Source organism: Sitophilus oryzae, unplaced genomic scaffold, assembly GCF_002938485.1.
Source record: "Sitophilus oryzae breed Bouriz unplaced genomic scaffold, Soryzae_2.0 scaffold_1067_pilon_pilon, whole genome shotgun sequence".
Classification (NCBI taxonomy): Eukaryota; Metazoa; Arthropoda; class Insecta; order Coleoptera; family Curculionidae; genus Sitophilus; species Sitophilus oryzae.
The window spans coordinates 12,879-35,290 of NW_022145690.1; the positions used below are offsets into that span (position 1 = coordinate 12,879).

The 22,412-nt window shown below is 32.7% G+C and overlaps 1 protein-coding gene across 1 annotated transcript in view; it reads right to left on the bottom strand.

Moving 5' to 3' along the window:
• Positions 1-2,915: 2,915 nt before the first annotated feature.
• LOC115880029 (lysosome membrane protein 2-like) overlaps positions 2,916-22,412 on the bottom strand; it is a 167,190-nt gene continuing 147,693 nt past the window's right edge. The window contains exons 6-11 of the mRNA XM_030897144.1: positions 11,395-11,598; positions 8,692-8,947; positions 6,420-6,521; positions 6,149-6,267; positions 4,278-4,403; positions 2,916-3,143 (exon numbers count right to left, since the gene is read on the bottom strand). Of these exons, the coding sequence (XP_030753004.1) occupies positions 2,916-3,143; positions 4,278-4,403; positions 6,149-6,267; positions 6,420-6,521; positions 8,692-8,947; positions 11,395-11,598 (1,035 nt within the window). The remainder of the gene's footprint in view (positions 3,144-4,277; positions 4,404-6,148; positions 6,268-6,419; positions 6,522-8,691; positions 8,948-11,394; positions 11,599-22,412) is intronic.

The window sequence follows — 22,412 nt, forward strand, 5'->3', positions numbered from 1 at the left end:
TTTGCATCCGTTGTCCGACGATTCGTTGATACGGATATTAATTTTATTGGTAGAATTTAGATTCTAAAGTTTTTTGGTATGCTCCTTCTTTGGCCCTTTTTATTCAACGATCATGCGAAATAAATTCAACAGACTTGATCAGCTGACTTGAAAACGCGCCTTGTTTAGACGACTAAATATTTACACAAGCGTCCAAATAAAGTTTTGTCGCGCGGATAAAACAATGGTAAATCCCATCGATTGAATACATATAAAGAAAAAAAAATACATTGTCGGCAAGAATCTGCAATAGCTGAGACGATCCGAACTCTTTGCGCTAGATGCATTTTATTAGTCTACTCCCTCAAATTTAAACGATCTATAAGGACTTGTTATTCTATAATTTCACCGTCATACAACATCTGAAATTTAGAAATGTAAGTCTCTTCTGATATTGTCCTGAAATTCGTTAAAACACACCGTATTAAAAACACCTCTCAAAAAAGACCACAGCTTATTTACGACCAGCTGGTCGTCGAACAAAGACAAATTAAATTCTTCTACAAATACCCGACGAACTATTGCCGAACTCTGTATTTCTTATAAAGACATCAACATTCGATTAGACAGCAAACCCTATTAAAAGTATTTTCACTATAGTCTGTCCAACGAGAAGATCCTGACAGTGATAGATGTCTGTCATTTTAATTTCAGAAATAACTTAAGACTTAAAATTTAAAAAAAGAAATAAGTTGGTACAACTGAACGTATAGCGGGAAATATTTAAAATTTGATTGACAAGATGACAAGGGATTACCGTAGTAAATATTGTGAAAAACTGTATAAAACTGAAAAAATGTAATTATTATTTTATTTTAATAAAACCGGTATGTGTTAATACAAAACAAGAACAAGACACTACATACCAAAAATATAAAAAGAACTATTTTTTACTTTCAAGCTTTATGAAACTACTCGCATTTATGAGGATTACATTTATCAATATAACTTATGTACAAATACAAATTGTAATATCTCCACAGGAATAAATAAAACAACATAGGTAAATAAAACAACTATTTTATTATTAATAACACCTACCAAATTTTATAACTTAAAGGTTGATTAATTAACCTTAATCTTTAATTTTAAACCAGTACCTTTTGACATTATTTTCTGCAGTACTAAAAATCCATTATTTACCTATCGTGTGATGTCGATATTTTACAGCTACTCCAGTTTGTAGTATGTGTTTAGTTTGATCCCTCTACCATATACGAGATGCAATTATCTACGACGAAATGGTATACAAACTTTAATGATGGCAACTTCATTGGTGTATAGACTTTCTGCCTGGGCAGCGAGTATTAACCATAAACTGTGCTCTGGTCTACAGGTACTCTTTCACTCGATTTTTCTCCAATTTGACTTCAAAAGACACAAACACACGTAATAATACTGAATCAAAATGTATCATCTTCCAAAACGCAGGGTATTTAACAAAAGCTGACACAAAATTATAACCCTATAATTTGGCAAGACTTTGACAAGCGTCAAAAATGACAAAATCTAAAGGCGAGTTCATACGCATCGGCGTCCGTTTGTCGTTCGTCGTTCCATCAAACCAATAAAATTGAAATAATGATCTGTCATTTTGAAATAAAACCAATAAACTGGTTAAAAAACAACATCATCGCATGACGGATTTATATTTAAATCCATCCATAGATAACTCTTAAAATTATTAGAAACTTTTTTTTTTAGTAAAATAAAGAGATTGGTATAGACGTCATCTGCTTTTCTTCTGTCATCGGCTGTCGAAATCTTACCTGAGAAAAAACAGAGTATAGCTGAGTTGATCGCTTTTATGGTATAAGTATGTGATATGGGGTACTGGGTGACAGTACCCCCCCTGACGCCTGACGAGATACGAGAATTGAAATAGTCATTGACTATGAAAGTATCTTTTAAATTAATATCCGATATATAAGAACACTTTGTATGCTTTTAATTATGTTTACTTATCTTTATAATATGTTCGACCAATTAAAAGCACACAAAGAGTTCTTATTGGCCAGGACAGATTAGTGGTTAACTCTAATCAATATCCATAAAGATATTGAAATAAAATAAGTTGATGTTGCTATTGATAGGTTTTCCAAACAGCGTACTAGAAAACTCGATTTTACTTTTGTGTTTTATTTATAGTTTATAGTTTTATAGTTTCTTTGATAGTTTAGTGTTTTTTATTTATAGTTTATAGGAAATTAACCAATAAAACGTCGTTGTTTCCATTTTTAGTCATGCTATTTACAAATCTATATTTTAATTCTTTTTGTGTTATGTTTTTACATATTTTGAAGATCGTGGAAAATTCCGACGGTGATTTTTTGCGACTTAATCATAGTACCAACCCCATAGCATACACCCATTCATTGCCTCTTGGCGGGCGGCCACTTCGAGCGAAACTAAACTCAAGCCAAGCGAAGATAAGATATGTAAAAATCAGCTCCCATACTTTTAAAATGCGTCATGGCCACTGAGCCGAAACTAAAACGAAAATATATAAACGAAGATCCAAATTGTAGCTTAGTTTCGCTCGTTTTAGTTCGTAACAGGTTCCAGCGAATTTTTCGCAGCCATTAATTCTATGATAGCAGAGATACAATACGAAAACGTAGCTAACTTAGCTGACTACTAAGCAAAAATCGTTCCCAGTGGCCGATGAAACCTATTTTCGTTTAGTTACCGTTTCTTTCTACATTCTTGGCTTAGTTTAGTTTGGTTTGCAGAGACGGCTGCCTTTAAACCGTTTGACCATCGATAAGATTATTATTTCGTTTTCGATAGTTTTTCTCCAAGATAAGTTATACGTAAGATGCTGGGGTAGAAGTCTGATTCGGAGTACCCATTTACTTTACAATCAAGTAAGTTACTTACCTGTTAGAACTGATCAGTAGACTGCCCCTTCTTAAGTTTTTCATACCAATTTGAATGGTTTTCTTCGTGAACATGATCGACTTGTAGGCGTTAACAAAGACAGCTATGATCAGACAACTGCCGAAAATGATAAAGCCGTAGGTCATTAGTGGACAGGCTACATCGGCAAACGTAGTGGCCACGTACAACCATCTTCGGATCGGTGGTGTTAGTTCATCGATTCCCTGAAAAATGTCATCAGTTGTAATATATATTTAGAAAATAATCATTGAGACATGAAACAACATCCTATCATATAAAGTTTGATCAACAAAGCGCTTTGTATAATGACATATTTGTCATTATACAAGGTCTAAATATTTTATTTGTAAACACTTCTGCGTTAATCCCAAACGGAAACCACTTGTCAGAAGTTAACTTTACAGTTATACAAATTAACGTCAACGGTTTCTTGAAGACGTATCTCTTTTAAAAAAAACATAAAGAACAAAGAAAACCATTTAAAAATATTTTAAATCCAACTATTCGAGAACACTTTAGTTTTTTAAAACAGATACGTCTACAAAATCGTTGACGTTCTGTTAAAATGACATTATATCCAAGTTAAACTCAAAATTAACAATTACTACCTGATAACAATTACTTAATAAAGTAAAACCAAAACGCCCCAAACTTTCTGTATAAAAGCGGCAAATATATTTTTTTAAAAACGTATTTTGTTTTTGAAAGATGTTCTGTACAAGTTATATTGTTTTCTTATCCTCCTTATTTTTTCCGAAACGCCTAGTATGTATGGAATTGCAAGTTGTATATATTGTGTATTGTTGTCATTGTGTCTATGATTTAGGGTTTTGTATTTCTGTTTAATGTTTTGTCAATAAAATATGGTTGATAGTTTTTATTAACGTATTTAATGGTTTATAGTCGTTTAGTGAAATGTCGTCTGAACACATATTTTTGCCGTATCATATAATCTTTTTATAACACCTTTTTTTACACTTTATACTGTGATTAGATGTGAAAATATATAATATATCCATAGGGACTTTTTGGAGAGACGAACTGCCACATAGGTATAGATATTTTTACAAAAAATTTTTTTTTTTTTTTTTTTTTTTTTTTTTTTTTAATTTAAATTAAGGATTTCTAATAAGGTCACTTAATAAGGATTTTTGATACAGAAATTCATACTTCTAGACAAGTATAAAGTAGTAAAGAATTTTCACACCATAAACTTTCAGCCTCCATATTGCCTTTCTAAGGTACGAAAATTTCCTAAAATCGCCTTTTCCCAGTTAATAATTTGTTATCTTAAACTCTGTTAAATTTTGTGAAAGAAATATGGGATTCGAACCTACCTCTTCTAGCCACATAACAGGAAACACCATCGTTTTAAAATCCTTGACCGGGTTGATATTGGGGGCTTGTTGAATCCGCAAGTTCAGCTGAACGCGAACTTTCCCTTCAACAGGAACACCAAGTTTCTGGAAAAAGTTTAAATATAATAATATAATAATATATATAATATATAACTGGAATTTAAATTTCCGCTAGGATTCAGGTGGTAGCTCTTGCTGTAAAAATGTCAAGTTGCCATATTTATTTATTTATTTCCGGGACATTTTGAATCGTTTTGACATTTTAGTGTTGTAATATTGTTTTTATTCAAATGAATTGTGCTGTGATATTTTAAGCTTAAACATTTTTACTAGTAAACCTTTAAAGTCGAACATTGTTCTTTTTGAACCTCTTTTAGTACCAAGTGTACAAGATAGCCGTTGCAAAAAACTCAACGTAATTCTTATTAGAATATTTTAAACGGGACAGCGGTATATAGTAAATGACCCTTTATGTCCTGTAACGTTCTTAAAGGGGAGGCTTGTTGATGTAAATAATAACTGTTTATATATTTATAATTAATTAATTCTTGTTTCCTAAAATATTTTTTTTTTGGATTAAAAAAGAAAATATGTAAAAGCGGGCAACGCTGTGCTGGTCAAGCTTAATCACGTGACCAAAACCTTTATTTGGTATGATCTTTGGAATAAGAAGACTAAGGAAGGAGCATAATGTTATCATGCATGGTGGACGGAAAAAGCACCATAAAAGCACTCTAGGGTGGGATCCTTGGATAGTTCCAGGTTTGACGATTCATTTTGACACATTTGAATTTGATTTGAAATTCGTGGATTTGTCAGTCTCTACGGAGCTTATTTTATGTTATTTATTATTTATTCTACCACTGATAGTTGTATAAAGGCAGTAAATCTAGATGGAAATTGTGCAGAACTTAAATTAACAAACAGTGACAGGTACTATTGCAATTTATCGAAAAGACTCTAAAATAGCTGGTAGCGGTAGATCTCTCGACAAAATCGAGGAAATAATGGAACAACTTTTCGCTAGTAAGTGACTATATAATATACATACGTGTAGTAAAACCGATCATTTATGAAATGCACTTAAATTAACTAAATTATATATTTTCTTTGTATTTTAGCTTTTATTCATTACTTGTCAAAGATTAGATATCAAAGAACTTAGATAATGTTAATTTGATTCCTTCAAGTTATTAATGAGTTCTAAATTACAAAAAAAAAAAAAAAAAAAAAAACTTTATCTATTTTTATTAGAATTATATTTTTATAACAATTTTAATAACTACCAACATTTATTCACAACGTAAAATAAAACAACAAATTATTGAGGCTACCCCACGTCTACCCTACATCATAGTTTTACATTTCAAATAAAATTAGAACGACACTGGTAAACCGGAATTTAAGTCGGCCATATTTGAGGCCCATCGTGGTGTACCTAAGATTTTGATATGCTCCTTCCTCAGTCTCTTATTCAAAGTTGGGTATGATCTATAATTTCTGATGTTTTATTAAGCTCTGTACAAATTGTAAGGGTATATAATGGGAGAGGGTAATGGAGGTAATTACCTCCCAGGGAGGAAATTTTAAGTGATAAAGTCGTATAAAAACAAAAATTTTGTTAAAAAAATATTGTTTTTAGTAATTATGTTTTTTAAGAAAGGTATTTAAGGAGGCTGGATTTTACCACAGCTAAAATAGGTACATTTCAGAGAAAATTTAATTTAATTTTGTAATTTTTATTTAAATATTGTTGCCCTCCCAGAACCTCTAACTTCTAGATGCGCCACTGGTACAAATAGATTTTTATGACAAATTAACTATCTCTTTAACTGAGATCATTAACTTACTGGTTGTATTCTGAAATACGATTGATGCTTCTGCCTTACTGGGTTCAAGCCTTCCACTTCGTTTATAAGTGAAGGGTCGGCATCCAAAAAATGAGGAAAAGACAGGTATACAGGAGCATCTGAAAAAGAAGAGTTATAGTTGTAAATATAAAATGACGAAGAAAAATATAATAGCTAAAATTACAAAATCCTCAAAGTTAATAAAAACAATTTAAGAGATATTGAAAAACACTTTAACAAAAACAATATTAAAACATATTTAAATTATTACCATATTGGCAAGGACTGATGTTTTGCAATCCTTTTGGAGGACAATATTCATTTCCGGGACAAAAACATTTATTTCCGGACTTTACCCAACGTCTCAAAACATCTCGGGAGGAGTAAAATCAGCTGGAATTCTGTAAAATATAAACATTTTTAACATATATTATGTAGTGTTGATATAGAGAAAAACGAGCCTAATGCTGCTAAGAGAAACCTAAAGAAAAAGAAGAGTTTAGATTTGATTAATTTTTTTTTTTTTTTTTTTTTTATTTTGAAAATATTTGTCTCAACAAAGAATGCCTTGCCGAGTTGGTTTCTGTTTTCGGCAATGAAGCACAACATCAGTCGACAATTTCTCGCTGGTAAGGAGAATTTAAATATCGACGGATTAGTCTTAGAACAACAGGATTCAAGAACAAACAGGTCCACCAACAACGGCAGTCACCCAGGAAAACGTCGATGCTGTACGTAAGCCGATCCAAGAAGATCGGTATTATCACATATTGTGAAATTGAAGCATCATTGGGTATTTCAAAACCCTCAATTAAAAAAGAATATATGAAGAATTATCTGTAAAAAATATTTTCTCGCTGCATACCGCATCTGTTGAGGGAAGAACAGAAAGCAAAGTCTTTTCTGGGTCATAAAGGACGATATACAGTATCAGTGGTAATGAACCTGAATTCTACTCTTAGAAAACCCAAAAATAAACGCTAATCGAAGCTGTTTTTGTTCCGAGATGAACCAAAATCGACGAAAGTTATCCGTTCTCGAACGTTTCCAAAAAGGATGGTTATTTGGTTTGGTTTTATAAATCTTTATTTAGAGCATATTTTCAAAGTTAATAGTGATTGTTTAAACTTTGAATAAGAAGACTAAGGAAGGAGAGCATAATGCTATCCATAATGAATACATATGCATGGTGGGCGGAAAAAGCTCTAGGGTGGGGATCCTGACAGTTCTGTTTGACGATTCATTTGACACATTTAAATTTGATTTGAAATTTTGTGGATTTGTCAGTCTCTACGGAGCTTATTTTATGTTATTTATTATTTATCTCTAATCACTTCGATAGTTGTATAAAGGTAGTAAGTCTAGATGGAAATTGTGGCAGAACTTAAATTAACAGTGACGCTATCGCGATTTATTGAAAAAGACTCTAAAATAGTTATTATAATAACTAATAAAAAAAAAAAAAATTGAAGGAAATAATGGAACAACTTTTCGCTAGTAAGTGACTATATAATATACATACGTAGTAAAACCGATCATTTATGAAATTCACTTAAATTAACTAATTTATATATTTTCTTGCATTTTAGCTTTTATTTATTAATGGTCTAAGATTAGATGTCAAAGAATTGATACGTTAATTTGACCCTTATTCGTTTCCAGTAGCGTATCGATGTATGCTAATAAATAATTTATTATAACTTCATCTATTTTATTAGAATTATATATTTTATAACAATTTTAATAACTACCAACATTTATTCACAACGTAAAATAAAACAACAAATTATTGAGTCTAATCTCTGCACGTTCACCCTACATCATATTTTACATTTTAAATAAAATTAGAACGACACTGATAAAACCGGAATTTAAGTCGGTTTACATTTGAGACCCATCATGGTAAAAATTCCTAAGATTTTTGATATGTCCTTCCTTAGTCTTCTTTATTCAAAGGTTTTAAATATCTAACTATTTGATTTTTTTAAATATTCCCTCAATAAAAACGAATAAAAATCATATTTCAGGGATTCCATTGGAAACTGGGGTTTTAACATTTTGTAACTCTAAAACTATAAAAATAAAAAAAAAAAAAAAAAAAAAATTTTGAAAGTAAACAAAATAAATTGAAAAATATTTAGTTTTCTTTGTATCGTATCTTACCTTATTATGTGTAAACTATTCTGAGAGTGGCGTCGGGTACTTAAAATAATAATAAAAATAAAATGTTCATTTTAATGACACACCCTGTATCAATATTTATCAAAATTAGAACTTAAGTATCTTAGGTAAGGAGGACTCAATATAATTTATCACATTTGAAATAAATACTGTCCTAAAAGTAGTTTACTCTTGACTCGAAAAATATCAAACCTCATTAAAATGTACGTCTTATAGCCATACAGCCGCCTGCCAAAAATGTTGCCAAAAATGAAAAAGATCGCTCAACAAACAATCAAGATATTGGCTTGTATCCATCTTAAGTGGGACACCCTGTATATATAAAATATAAAGAACAATCAAACATCTAAACTTAAACTTACCATGCTTCTCGCCTGATTCTCTGTACTGAAACGGAAACGTCCGACACAAGTCTTTGTCGTACAAGTAAACCACATCCCTCTTCGTGAAATACCGGGGTGGAAAGAAAGATCCTTCGCTAGCTGTCAAATCGTTACAAGGGGCCTCATCCCAGTACGGCAACGTTTCCTTTCCGTTGAGATTTGCCAGGAGTCCGAATTCCTGCATTCCTGTTTCCCCGGTATACATATTGTGTACTTCTGCCAGTGTACCGTTTCGCTGTATATGAATAATGGTTTGTAATAGTAGGTATAACTGATATTTTTTAATATACAATAGATAAAACTAAGTTAAATATATGTAGCAATTTAATCACCGACATTAAAAACATCGTAGCACTTACAAAACACTTAAAGCCTGTTTCACACGTTCCAGTATACTTGCTCAAGTCTAGACTTTACAATGGTGAATTCTAGTTTTGTATTACGAGATTTTGGTTTAAATAAATAGCGTTGTGATACTGTAATAATTAATTAATTTTTGTTTTCTACAATAATTTTGATTAAAAGAAAATATATAAAAGTGGACAACGTTGTACCGGTCAAGCTTAATTACGTGACTAAAAGTTAATTAGGTATGAAATGTATATATATCTAATTGCAACATTTGGTTTGGTATATTATGAAGATAACTGGCAGAATTATTTACTAGTTTTAGAGGTTTATTAATTTATTATTAACAAAAACATTTGTTTTGTCCAGAATATAGTAACGAGCCTTTCGTTAGAAAATACTAGACACACATCAAATAAAAGAAAATAACAATCATATCCAAAAATATTATGTCAAACTGATGTCTACCTGATGATACCCAAGTAGCATTTTCACGACTTGCGACCACATGTTTACTAAACACAACGTTGGATTAGTTACAAAAAATAGTTAGCTCCCTACCTTGGGTATTAAAATAAATTTAAACGTTTTTATAACGTTGTGCCGACGTTGGACTAGTACTACAGCAAAGTAGAAGTTTCTGCGACGTCGAATAAACGTTGCCTTGTAACCTTTTTGCTTAAGTGATCTTTAGGTGATTCGGACAACGTAGTTACAACGTTGGACAATATAAAGTTTTCCGACGTCAGTTTCAGGACCTATTCCAACGTTATGCAAACGTCGTCTGTTTTACTAATTCCAACGTTGTTTAGATTTCCTTATTCTTACGTTGGTAGGACGTCGAGTCACTACCTTTATGCAACTGTATTGAACCATAACCTTAAATCTTAAATTTTCACTTCATTGTTCTGTTCAGTCAGACAGTTCAGTGCTGTTTTTGTTTTTATAAAAAAAACTTAATTAAAATGGGACATAAGAAAGGTACATAAAAAACTAAATTTAAATATATATCGACATATATTACCGATAGTTTATCCACTCCCTCGTTTATTTAGATTATAGAGGGCGGCACAAGCTAGATTCTAGGATGACTAAATTAGGCAATCTTGCGACTAGTATACTACCTGTTAAGGCCGAACTGCGACTTTATTAGTCCAGTATGCGACTACTCGAACTACTCCATCTTAATCTCCAAAACAACAAAGTGAAAACCGCCATGTTGTTAAATAAGAAAATATTTCGTTCCTAAAATAGCAATTCCTGCTTTTTGAATCCATTAACTTGAAATATTTGACCCTAAAAAACACGCGGAAACAATTTTTTCGACTGCGAATAAATTATTTTCATTTTACTAAAAAAAAATTCAAGAAAATTTTTAAAACTTCTTTAATTTTAAGGCCCATTAGTATTTTTCAAAGTAGAAACAATACATTTATCAATAAAGTTGTTGGCGTTTAACTTTTTTGCCTTGGGTATCGAGTTACAGAGTCGGTTAAAGCGTTTCACTAATTATGATCTTCAAACATCCTCCACACTTAAATACTTTTCTTTTGTTTTCCTTCACTGCCATCTGACATATGTCTCTAACTAAATCGTAAAAATAATATTTTTACTATAATTATCCCAATTTAATATAAAACGCGACTTAGACGCCATATTAGTTTTGTATTTCTGTGAATTAGGATTTTAAACAACGTGCAGTTTGTACTAAATTAGGCTTCTAGCCAACGTCGGTATCCAACGTCGTTTCGACCCAAAAATTATTCTCCAAACTAGTGCAGACTAGGGTTGGTACGAGGTTGTGCCGACGTTGCGCTCCGACGTTTGGTCGCGTGACACAACGTTGTCCCGACGTCCAAATGCTGCTTGGGTAACTTCAGAAGTGGGATCAAATAATGATACAATACGTAGAATACCAATGTAAAGTGGATAAAAACTATGAAAGAAGTTTTACTCTGTGATATTTTTAGTTTATGATATAAAATGTCTGTAAGTATTCGTACAGAATGAAAAAAGATTAATAAAATCGGTAGCTTTCTATGTTATGCTTTATTCTTCTTTCAGTACCTTATACAGAGTGTTGGCGACGTCTCGCATGTATTGATGTGTGTCATTAGTGTTTACAAGTACACGGGACATAGAGTTAATTGCCGAATCCGAACAGCACTATTTGAGGGGCTCGCACAGCAGTAGACATACCTACTGCTGGATGAATATATATAAATATATAAGATATAAATAACTGACTTACCATTTGATTTAAAGTTTGCATGTAATGAAAACAAAACCCATCAGTTTTCAATAAATATATAGTTTATAGGGAAATTAACTTACACTGATAAGAAGACCCATCTTATTGGATGGTTTCTTCCTTTTTGGATAGAATTTGTGGGCTAGAGACACCAGACTGTCATCGTATCCGAATACCAGTTCATCGGCCGTTACGCTGACGAACGGTTTGCTGGAACCCATGGCCAGCAGTACTGATATCGTTTTCTGCAACCAGTAGCCCATGTTGTTGGACTGAGTCGACAAAGTCTGAAAATCAGAAATTTTGAATTAGTTAAAATATTTCTTTGAATGTGGTGGACAATGTTTCAGTATTGACCATTATCAATTATTTTAAATGGGTATCCCCATTGTTTATTACATACTTAAATTCCCTGTAAAATTTTATGAATTTTAATATTAACACTCTATACCTAACATTAACCGTTTTTGAGAAAAAAATTGGACGAAAAAAACCGTCTGTCAAAAAAACTTGTATAGCCAAGTTTAGATTGGAAAGTGCCCATAAGGATAGTGTAAACGCTATTTGGCGCTATTCTTGCAACGGTCGCGACCCAAAGCTTTAGAAAAGTTCGGCTTTTTCCGGAATTATGTCGCCAAATATTGTTTATTCAAATTTATTATTATTTTCTTTTAATTTTATAAATAAAATACATTGTGTTGCATACAAGAAACTTTATTTTATATAATGACAAGTATGAAATACCTATGAAACATTGGAAATCGACGTTATACCACGATCCACGATGGTTTTTCACAGTTCACAGCACAGCTTTTTAAGTTTTTAATACCACTTTTTCACAATTATCACCGATTTAAGTAAATAAAACTTAAATTAAACTCACAAGATACCAATAATTACTTTGAAAACGGACGCTTTAAACAATTTTCGGAATTTTTTCCATGAGAGCGGTTTAGATTTTGAAAGATTTTATAATTTTTGAAGATTCTGACTTTGACAAGAGATATGGACAGGTGAAAATTCTTTCTGTTTTTTGTTTGCGGTTGTTCTTAGCAACCGCTATAGCAGCGCCAGATCGCGTACAACGGTCGCGACCCAAAATTTTGACGGGCATTCCATTCCAATCTAAATTTATTTCCTTTTTCTATGGTATAGCCTAAATGTCAAATTTAGTAATTTACCACAGCCAGTGTGACATAAAATGGAGAAATGTGGCTATCTATTTCTTAATTCGACTTAATTATTATCGATATCTAATTCGATAATAATTAAATGAAATAAAATAGACCAGCCACATTCTCCATTTTATGTCACTGGCTTTAATGACAAATACCTAGAATTTATTTTAAACATACCATAGAAAAAGGAAATAGAGCAGATTGTAAATCAAAACACAGGTCGCGACAAATTATGCACTGATCTGCTGCTGCCTGCTGAATTGCTGGGCTGGCTGCAAACAGAAAGAGGCCTGCGCACTCGAAGTCAGAATCTTTCCAAGAGTAAAATCTTTCAAAATCCTAAACCGCCGAAAAAAAAGACCAGCCCAAAGCGTCCGTTTTCAAAATGATGGTATCTTAGGTAAGTTTTATTGCAAATCGTGATAGCTGACAATGACATTAAAGCAAAAGCTGTGCTGTGAGCTGTGGCCATCGTGGACGTATAACGTCGTTTCCGTTCGATCTGAACTGATAAATTATAACAAATAAAGTTTCTTGTATGCAACACAATCTTCATTTGTTTATAAGTAAAAAGAAAATAATGAGACAAACAAATAAACAATGACGGCGACATGATTCGTGTAAAGCAGATCGCATTTCGTGCAGAATAACGCCAATGCGTTTATCAACTCTTATGGCTCAGTAAACGGCTAACCTGGCACGACAATTTTCGTCAGCCCTGCTCAAGCGATTGACAGGTATAAGTATTAAAATTCATAAAGACGAAGAGTACAGCCTTGACATTGCGCTGGTGATGGTCAATGCTGAAACATTGTCCGCAAAAAGAAATATTTTAACTAATTCAAATTTCTGATTTTCAATTTGTCGACTCGGTCAACAACATGGTTGCGAAAAACAATATGCTGCTGATGATTCAAACAAACCGTTCGTCGCGTAACAATGAAGCGGCTGCGTGACGATCTATTCCCAACACCAAGTCTATCAAGAAGAACAAATCAACTCTTATCGGTGTAAGTTAAGCTATGTTGTGAAACTGTGCAACTTTCGTCAAATGTAAGTCAGTTATTGCTATCTTATATTTTATATATTCGTCAACGTAGGTATGTCTACACAACAATGAATAACTGTTCGAATTCGGCAATTGTCCCCGTGACCGCCAACAAGCACTAATGACACACGTAGCCATGCGGACGTCATCAACACTCTGCTGCTGAGAAAGAAGAATGTAACATGAAAGCTGCCATTTTAATCTTTCATTCTGTACGAAATGCCCACAGGCGACATATCGCCAAACTAAAAATATCACGAAATGCTTTCTTTCGCGGATTTTTTATCCACTTTTACGTCCCGCTGTATCGTGACCCCGCTTCTGGTGCAAGCAGCGACTGAACGTCGGAGGTTAACGGCGTCACGCGACCCAACGTCAGCACAACAAACACAACCTCGTACCAACCTAGTCTACACTAATTTGAAGACGTACAGGTCGCTGACGTTGGGCCGGCAAAGCTATTTAGCACAGGCTTAACGTTATTTAAAATCACAGAAATACAAACTAATATGGCGTCTAAATCGAATTTTATCCTAAATTGGATAGTACTAGCCAAAATATTATTTTATGATTTAGTTAGGGTAATCGAATAACAACAAACAAAGAAATATGGCCCAGAAATGTGGAGAATATTTAGTCATAGTAATGGCTGCCAAGACAAAAAGATTAAACATAAACAACTTCAAACCGATTTATTTTCTTCGAGATCCTATTCCGGTATTAATTAATAATTAAAAAAAAAAGGATTTTAAAAATTTCTTTAATTTTAGTAAACATAAAAATTCTGCGATCAAAAATTGTTTCCACATAATTTAAGTAATGAAAAAGCGAGGAATCTCGGCACAATGACGAAACGTGTGACGCTGGCATGACTTTCACTGTTTTGAAGACTCAGGAACGTGCATGCAGACTGTAAAGAGCAGTTCGGCTGCCAGCACGAAGCCAGGCGCTGCTGGTCGCAGACGCGATCGCGTGCCGCCTGTCAAACAGTGGATAAGCTCGACCTATGTCGACCATATTTAGAGGCCCGGTTTTATTGCCTTTCTTATGATACATTTAATTAAACATAAAAACGGCACTGAGCTGTTTGACTGAACAGGCAATGAAGTAATTGGAGCTAAGGTATGGTTCTGATTACTGCCGGCGATCTGTTTAATGAAATCTAAGCAACGTTAATTAGTAAGGCTGAACGACACAACGTTGGAATGGGTCCTGAGCAGCTATGATGTCAACGTTGTATTTATATAAAAATCTTAAGCGAAAAGAGGTACAGGCTGGCATTCGTCGCGGCTCTGCTTTGCTGTAGTACCAATCCAACGTCGGCAACGATATAAAAAACATTTTTTTTAAATGTATTTTAATACCCAAGGTAGGGAGCTAACTATTTTTGTAACTAATCAACGTTGTGTTTAGTAAGCAATATTTGATCGCAAGTCGTGAAAATACTACTTGGGTATCATCAGGCGGAAGTTTGACGCAATGACCACGGACATATGATGACCGACCTCTTTTATTTGATATTGTCAAAAAAGGCTCGTCCTGAACAAAACAATGTTTGTTAATGGCAACCAAACCTCGGCACTAGTAAAATAGTACCGCCAGTTATCTTCATAATATATACCAAACCAAATATTTGGTGAATCTATACATTCATACCTGAGTAACTTTGGTCGCATGCTGTTTCCAGATAACCTACAAATATGCTGCTAAAGTTTCCGGAATACAGTTCGGACAAGCCCCTGTATATTATCTATAAATTTATTATCTTTATAAAGTTATATAAACATTATTTCCTTTTAAAAAGCTATGATCTAGAATCTAGAACAACAATAACGAATCTTGCCTTAGCTTATCTACAATTTTATTTTGTTCAGTGTTAAATAAGCTACCATTGCCATTCCGAATGTAAGTATTATTTAATCAATATTAAAATAAAATCTCACACAAAATGGAATTTCGGCTGGTTACAGGTCGCCTGTTATTACTTTTGTATTCACATAAATGAGTGGTACTAATAAAGGTATCGTCGTAAGTCGTGGGTCTCCCAGTAAATATGAATAACTAAGGAATTAAATAATTAATTTTCCATTTTGATTCATTTATGTAATACTAGGTACTAGCGGAATGAGTTTTTTTATAAACTTAGGTGCATTCTCACTTCTTATACCATCAGAATATATACATCCTGACCGAGCAGTATACGAAGAATTTTTATAATACAGGGTGGTCCGAACTGTATTCCAGGAAACTTCATAATCTGAATGAAAATAAAATAATTAAAAAAGACTAATATAAGAATTAAATAAAAAAAAAAAAAAAAAAAAAAAAAAAAAAAAAAAAAAAAAAATAATAATTTATTTTACATAAAGGCTATAACATAATCTACTTACCATGAATATTGAGGCCTGTCATAACATGCTGGTTTTCAAGCATAATACCACCTCTCTAGTTCTGCCTTTATTCTGATTAACCTATCACAAGTGTTTTGACTTCGTTATCATCTTGAAGACGCTGACCGCCAAGGTGTTTCTTCAAGTGCATGAATAACGCCAGATCAGGGCTGTATGGAGGATGATCTAGAGTTTCCATTTAAAAATTTGAGTGAGATCTTTGGTCAGTATACATGTGGACGGGCATTGTCATGCAGCAAACAATACCCTTACTCAACTTGCCATGTCTTTTGTTTTGGATTGCATGGCGCAGATTGTTCAATGTCTCACAATAAGATGCTGCATTGATTGTCTCATTATGAGGCAGAAACTCCACTAGCAATTCTCCTTTTCTGTCCCAAAAAACGGTGCACATGATTTCAGGGCAGAAATTGTTTGCTTAAACTTCACTGTTTTTGGTGATGATGAATGTCGCCATTCCATGGACTGTTGTTTCGATTCTGGTAGCCTATGTTTGGCTATTCTAAAAAATCTTCACCTTCATTGTGGTACTGCTCAAGGGAAGTCTATGCACCGGCTAAACGTTGGGTTTTGTACAAATCCGTCAACATTTTTGGAACCCAACGTGAACACTATTTCCGGTAATTCAAGTTCTCAGTCACAATGCGATACAAAACACTACGAGAATATTGAGGAAAGTAGTCGCACAATGTTGAAATTGTAAAGCGTCTGCTTTCTTTCAGCTTTTCGTTCACTTTCTGCACCAAATCTTCATTCAGCACTGAAAGGACACCTCAAATTCTTCATCTTGTATTTATGCCATGCTCTCGCCCATTTCCTTACCATTCCATCACTCATAATGTTTTGTCAGTAAACTTCACAGATCTCACGATGAATATCGATCGGTTTTTCGCCTTTAGCACTAAGAAATCGTATGTCAGCCCGTACTTCACAATTGGCGGGGCTCACGATTGTCGGAGGCATCTCAAACACTCAATAAACAACGTATACAATGAAGAATCAGATTGTACTGGCGTCTGTGCATAGACAAGAGATGTGGGTAACTAGCGCGCATGCGCGGAACTCCGACCGTAGCGCTGCGGTGGCGGAATCGCAAAACGGCACTTACTTAAAAAGCATGCCTCGTATGTCAGAAATACCGTATCGGCTGTCAAGAAAATGACGACCCTTCATTTCTTAATAACTAACAATCTTGTCTTGATTTCAGGACAAGAAATGATTTTGGTTTTCAGAAAGCTAGAACAAAGAAATTCCTCAGTCAAGATTTCTTGGCGAAAGTCAAAAGAAAATCTTGAAATTTCTTGAAAATATAAAATAAAAAATGCTCATTTGCCAGGGTGTTGTAAATATTGTAATTTGTTATATCAACATCAATTAGTTACAAAAATTATTAAGCAAAAATATTTGTACGAAGTGGCACTTTTTCGGATGCCCAATGTCCAAGTTGACATAAGTACGTCTAAAGTCGGATGTCCAAAGTTGGCATACTGTGGGCCAAATGAAACCTTTTTAATATATTTTAATTTTACTGTTTTTATTTTTTTTTTTTTTTTTTTTTTTTTTTATAGAATGAAAAAAACTTTTGCAAAGCGGGTCTACTTCAGTGGCATACAGACTTTTGAATTAAGGTAAAAACTTTTAAAATAAAAAAAATAATACATTTAATGTTTTTTTTTTTGTGTTTGTATTTTTTCAGGACTATTGGCTATTTTATCTGCTTTCTTTGAATAAGAAGACTAAGGAGCATATCAAAAATCTTAGAGTACGCGATGAACTCAAATATAATAAACTTAAATAACTACCCTGGTATACTACCATTTAAATAAAAATGAAAAAAAATGTAAAACTATGATGTAGTGGTGTAGACTCAATAATTTATTGTTTATTTTTACGTTGTGAATAAATATTTAATTGACAAAAAATAAAAAAAAAAAAAAAAAAAAAATTCTAATAAAAAATAGATAAGTTATAAACCATTATTTAATAAACTTTTTTTTTATTTTTTTTTTGTACCACACACTTGGTAAGTCAAATTTTCGTATCTAAATTCTTTGACATCTAATCTTAGACAAGTAATAAATAAAAGCTAAAATGCAAGAAAAAATATATAATTTAGTTAATTTAAGTGAATTTCATAAATGATCAGTTTACACACATATGTATATCTATCGTCTTTACTTGAAAAGTTGTTCCATTATTTCACTGGATTTTTGCCCGAGATCTACCGCACGCTACTACAACTAGCCTATTTTAGAGTCACTGATGAATCGCGATGATGTCACTGTTAATTTAAGTTCTGCCACAATTTCCATCTAGATTTACTACCTTTATACAACTATCAGTAGTAGAATAAATAATAAATAACATAAAATAAGCTTTCCACTAAGACTGACAATCCACAAATTTCAAATCAAATTCAAATGTGTCAAATGAATCGTCAAACAGAACTGTCAGGGACGGAGACCTGTGATGTCGAGTCTGTACCATGCATGAATATATGTGGATAGCATTATGCTCTTCCTTAATATTCAAAGTGACGATGATATATCACAAATACCATCACTGTCAAGAGTCACTAATTAAACTACCGTCCAGGTGTGTCTGTGAGGTGGTAGGTATTGGGTTCCCGCCGTCAGTTTAACCGGGATTAACCAGGAATCAGAAAGTTTGTCCCGGAAAATTTTGCCTTGGCCGGGACTAAAAAAATCACATTTACACTATTTAATAACGTTTTCGTTTCAATTGACTAAAGCTTTAAAATATTGTGTCCCGGAATAATGATTCATTTACGAATGGCTCAGATTTTGCTGCTCAACGAACCATCGCAATCACTCATTTTAATGTTAGATAATAATAATAATTAACAAAATTATGTAAATCTAATGATTTTGGCTACTGTAGTATAATGAGCCCAAAGTTTTTGAATTTTTTGAAAATTAGATGCCTGACCATCAAGTTTTACGCATAAGCATAAAATCCATTGACGATCTCTCGCTACTTTTAAGCAAATTGCCAATAAACAGATTTTCAAGCAGGTTTCCCTTTTGTCAATCAAAATTTCAAGATTTGCTGAGTTTTTTTAGAAAAAAAAAAAAAAAAAAAAAAAAAAAAAAAAAAAGTTTTTTTTAATTCTTGAAAATGACTACAGAATAAAGCTTCTTGTCAGAGACAAAGTTTCTTGTCTTGCAAATCCCTAGTATCAGGGGGATAAGTGTAAATTCAGTTTTTTATTCGATTTTTTCAAATAATTTCTAATGTAACGTCAATATTTGGATGAAAATTGGTATCTGGGAGTTTTGATATGGGAAATTTGAGTTTGATGTCAATATGACTCCTTACTTACTTGTAGGGCGCCACCTACATGTTGTGCCCCACTGGTCTAAAGAGGTAACCGCTTTTCTGTATAAAACTATTAAGTAAAAATGCTTACATTTTACGACGTTTTTTGCGTAAAAAGATCTCTTGGTAAAATCGCTACCGGGTAATGGTTCTCGAGAATCTATGGAATCCAAATTATCAATGTCTATCATAATTGACATAAATCAGACATCTTGACTAAATAGTTATTAGACTGAAATCATAAATTTTTTTTTTTTTTTTTTTTTTTTATTTTTTTTTATCGTCATTTTTTGAGAAAAATTTAAGATTAATTAAAAAAATAAAGTTCCCAAGTTTATCATTTCAGTCAACATGTTTATTTTTTGTCAATAATAACATGTATTGCCTAATTTTAAAAAGTTTTAACATCTTTTTTTTTTTTTTTATTTATTTTTCATTAACTTTTCTAGTTCATGATCAATCAGAATTTTAAAGATTTGCTATTAGGCTTGGATCAAGGCAAATTAATGAAATGCGTTTATCATCAAAGAGGAAGGCCGAAACCGACAAAATATCAAGAGACAACTTTTAATCGGCATTAAACTGGTTACACTATAACTAACAGAAAAAAATTCAGTGGCGTACATGCTTTTTTAGAAAAATATTCAGTGATAACCCTTATGCGTCCCTGGTGAATATGGCGACGCTTTTATAGCATTAAAATATGTCGCATTTTATAGTAACTTTACCCTCAAAAATTTCATTCAAATGCATAAACTGCTATGAAGAAAAAGTATAATAAATCGAAAAAAATATTAAGACTTTAACACCCAACTACGAAACAAAGCAGAATTGGCCCTATGTTGATATGAAAAAAATCTTATTTTACAGTAAAGTCCCCACGAGAGATGGCACATGTTTTTAAAACACCTATATATTGTGACCAACGGATCTGTGGTACGGGGTATCGGCAGGGGAACTCAGTTGTAAACAAAACACTCCCAATTTCATTCATAAAATAGACATGGGCGTACGGTGTTATATGAAAATAATGTCTTCTATCACCAATATAATACTCAGATTAATAATTTTTTCAAGAAACTTTATGCTGTTTGAATCGTTACTGTTGAGTTAGCAGATAAACACTAAAACTTTTCATTCTAAAGATCATAAATATTTGAATCATTTATTATTGTGTTGTTAATATAATAGAAGAAATAATTACAGCTGAGGGTTGGAACCTTTGTTCATTTACAGCAAAAACCACTAAATACAATACACCAAAACACTAATTTTACCACACTGGACACGCGTTTTGCTAACCATGTCTGCCATCAGCAGATGATCAAGACTGAGTCTTGAGTATATTTATTTATATATCTGTACTAACTATATTTTTCTATAATACATAATTTTTGATATAACTATTTCCAGCAAAAAAAAATCTTGAAAATAGTTAACTTTGGGAGCGCAAACAAAACATAATTTCATCATTAGATCTGAAGTAACACCTATTACACAGATATGGTATAACTCCAGCAGTTTTCAAAGGTTAGGTCATTGTCTACCCATATGTTACATCCAAATAGATAATACTTGGCTATATTTTTCCGAATTTCTAGCATATATATATTTATATCTCTCTCTGCAATATAATGGGCCGCTCCATTAATATTTATCTGTTATTTTAACATTTAAGCCAAAAAAATAAAAAAAATTGTTTAGTTTTAATATGCCCCCAAAGCTTTCCTGCAAAGGAAAATTCGATTCTTCCTGCAATTTTTGCACAAGCTTTCTAATTGTGGGGACAAGTTTGAATTTCAGATAAATCTTCCTTTATCAAATTCTGACCACTTAGAAAAAGTCGTTGAGCTTTTCGACAGCAGTCTCAAGTGGTCGTTTCTTTCCATAGAGGATATCATTTTATCGGGGTTAGTTTCCAGCATTTTTATTTATCTTGATGTGAATTTTTTCATGATACGCTAACTCCGTTATAAGGAAATATCCGCTCAAGTTTGCGTTTAAGCGGCAACTTAAGCGAACTCTCTGCAGCTTCTTCATCGCAAACCCTATTATAGACACAAGGAAATAAACCAAATGAGATTTCATCCACGTTATTATTAACACACCTATATAAATTAGCTATTACTTCTCTTGTCTGACTATGTAGCGTCTTATCCTTAACAAATTTATTCGTTTTTAAAACACAAATATACGAATCCATGATATTTAATAATTAAAACTACAGACGAAAAACATTTCAGACAACAAAACAAATAAAACCTAACTAACTATATCAAATATACAAATATAGGAATAAAGTTTAGGATAACCGGTATGAAATAATGAAATAAAGTAATAATGATCAAAAAATGACACCGCCACTGGATATTTCAATAGTATTCAATGTTCCTACTCTTTTCAGAAGAGAGACCGTGAAGTTGGGGATAAAGCAAGCGAATAGGAAAGGCGTAAAAGCCATGGCAACCACGTGGTAACAAATCATGTGACGTACTCGCCAATCATGTTCGATGAATAGGCGGCCATGCGCGTCGATGCCGGTTTGCCAATTATATCGTTGAAAATCTTCAATTTTCATAATAGGCAGATTATACAGAATGAAAGAAATGAGTTCGCCATAAAACATATCGAACAATACGAACTACGTTAAAATTCATAATATGCTAAACTTATATATAATAAATATATTAATTATAAAAAAAAAAAAAAATTTTACAATTTTATAGATAAACGTAAACGTATAGATTTTTTCTCGCATTCCTTCCGTAGCTACTGAATTACTTCGTCAAACAGTATGTTAGACTCTTAAGATAACAGATACATTTTCAATGTTGAAATGCGTACTAAAAGTTAAAATATGTACTTCGCATTAAATCTACCTTCTGACTAAAGTGGCGCCGGGAGGCACGTATAGCCGCCCATTCTAAAATATGTTAATAAAAAGCAATTTGTTATACAATTGCAAATATATCATAATCTTAAATTGAAAAACCGCTACCGCTTGCGCTACTGTAACTTTTGGGTTTATGATTTTTCAAATTTTTAGCCTCCTTACTTGCCCTTTACCAAACCTATATGATTCTCAAAGTTGCCACGGTATTTTTGTGCCAAATTTGGTTAAAATC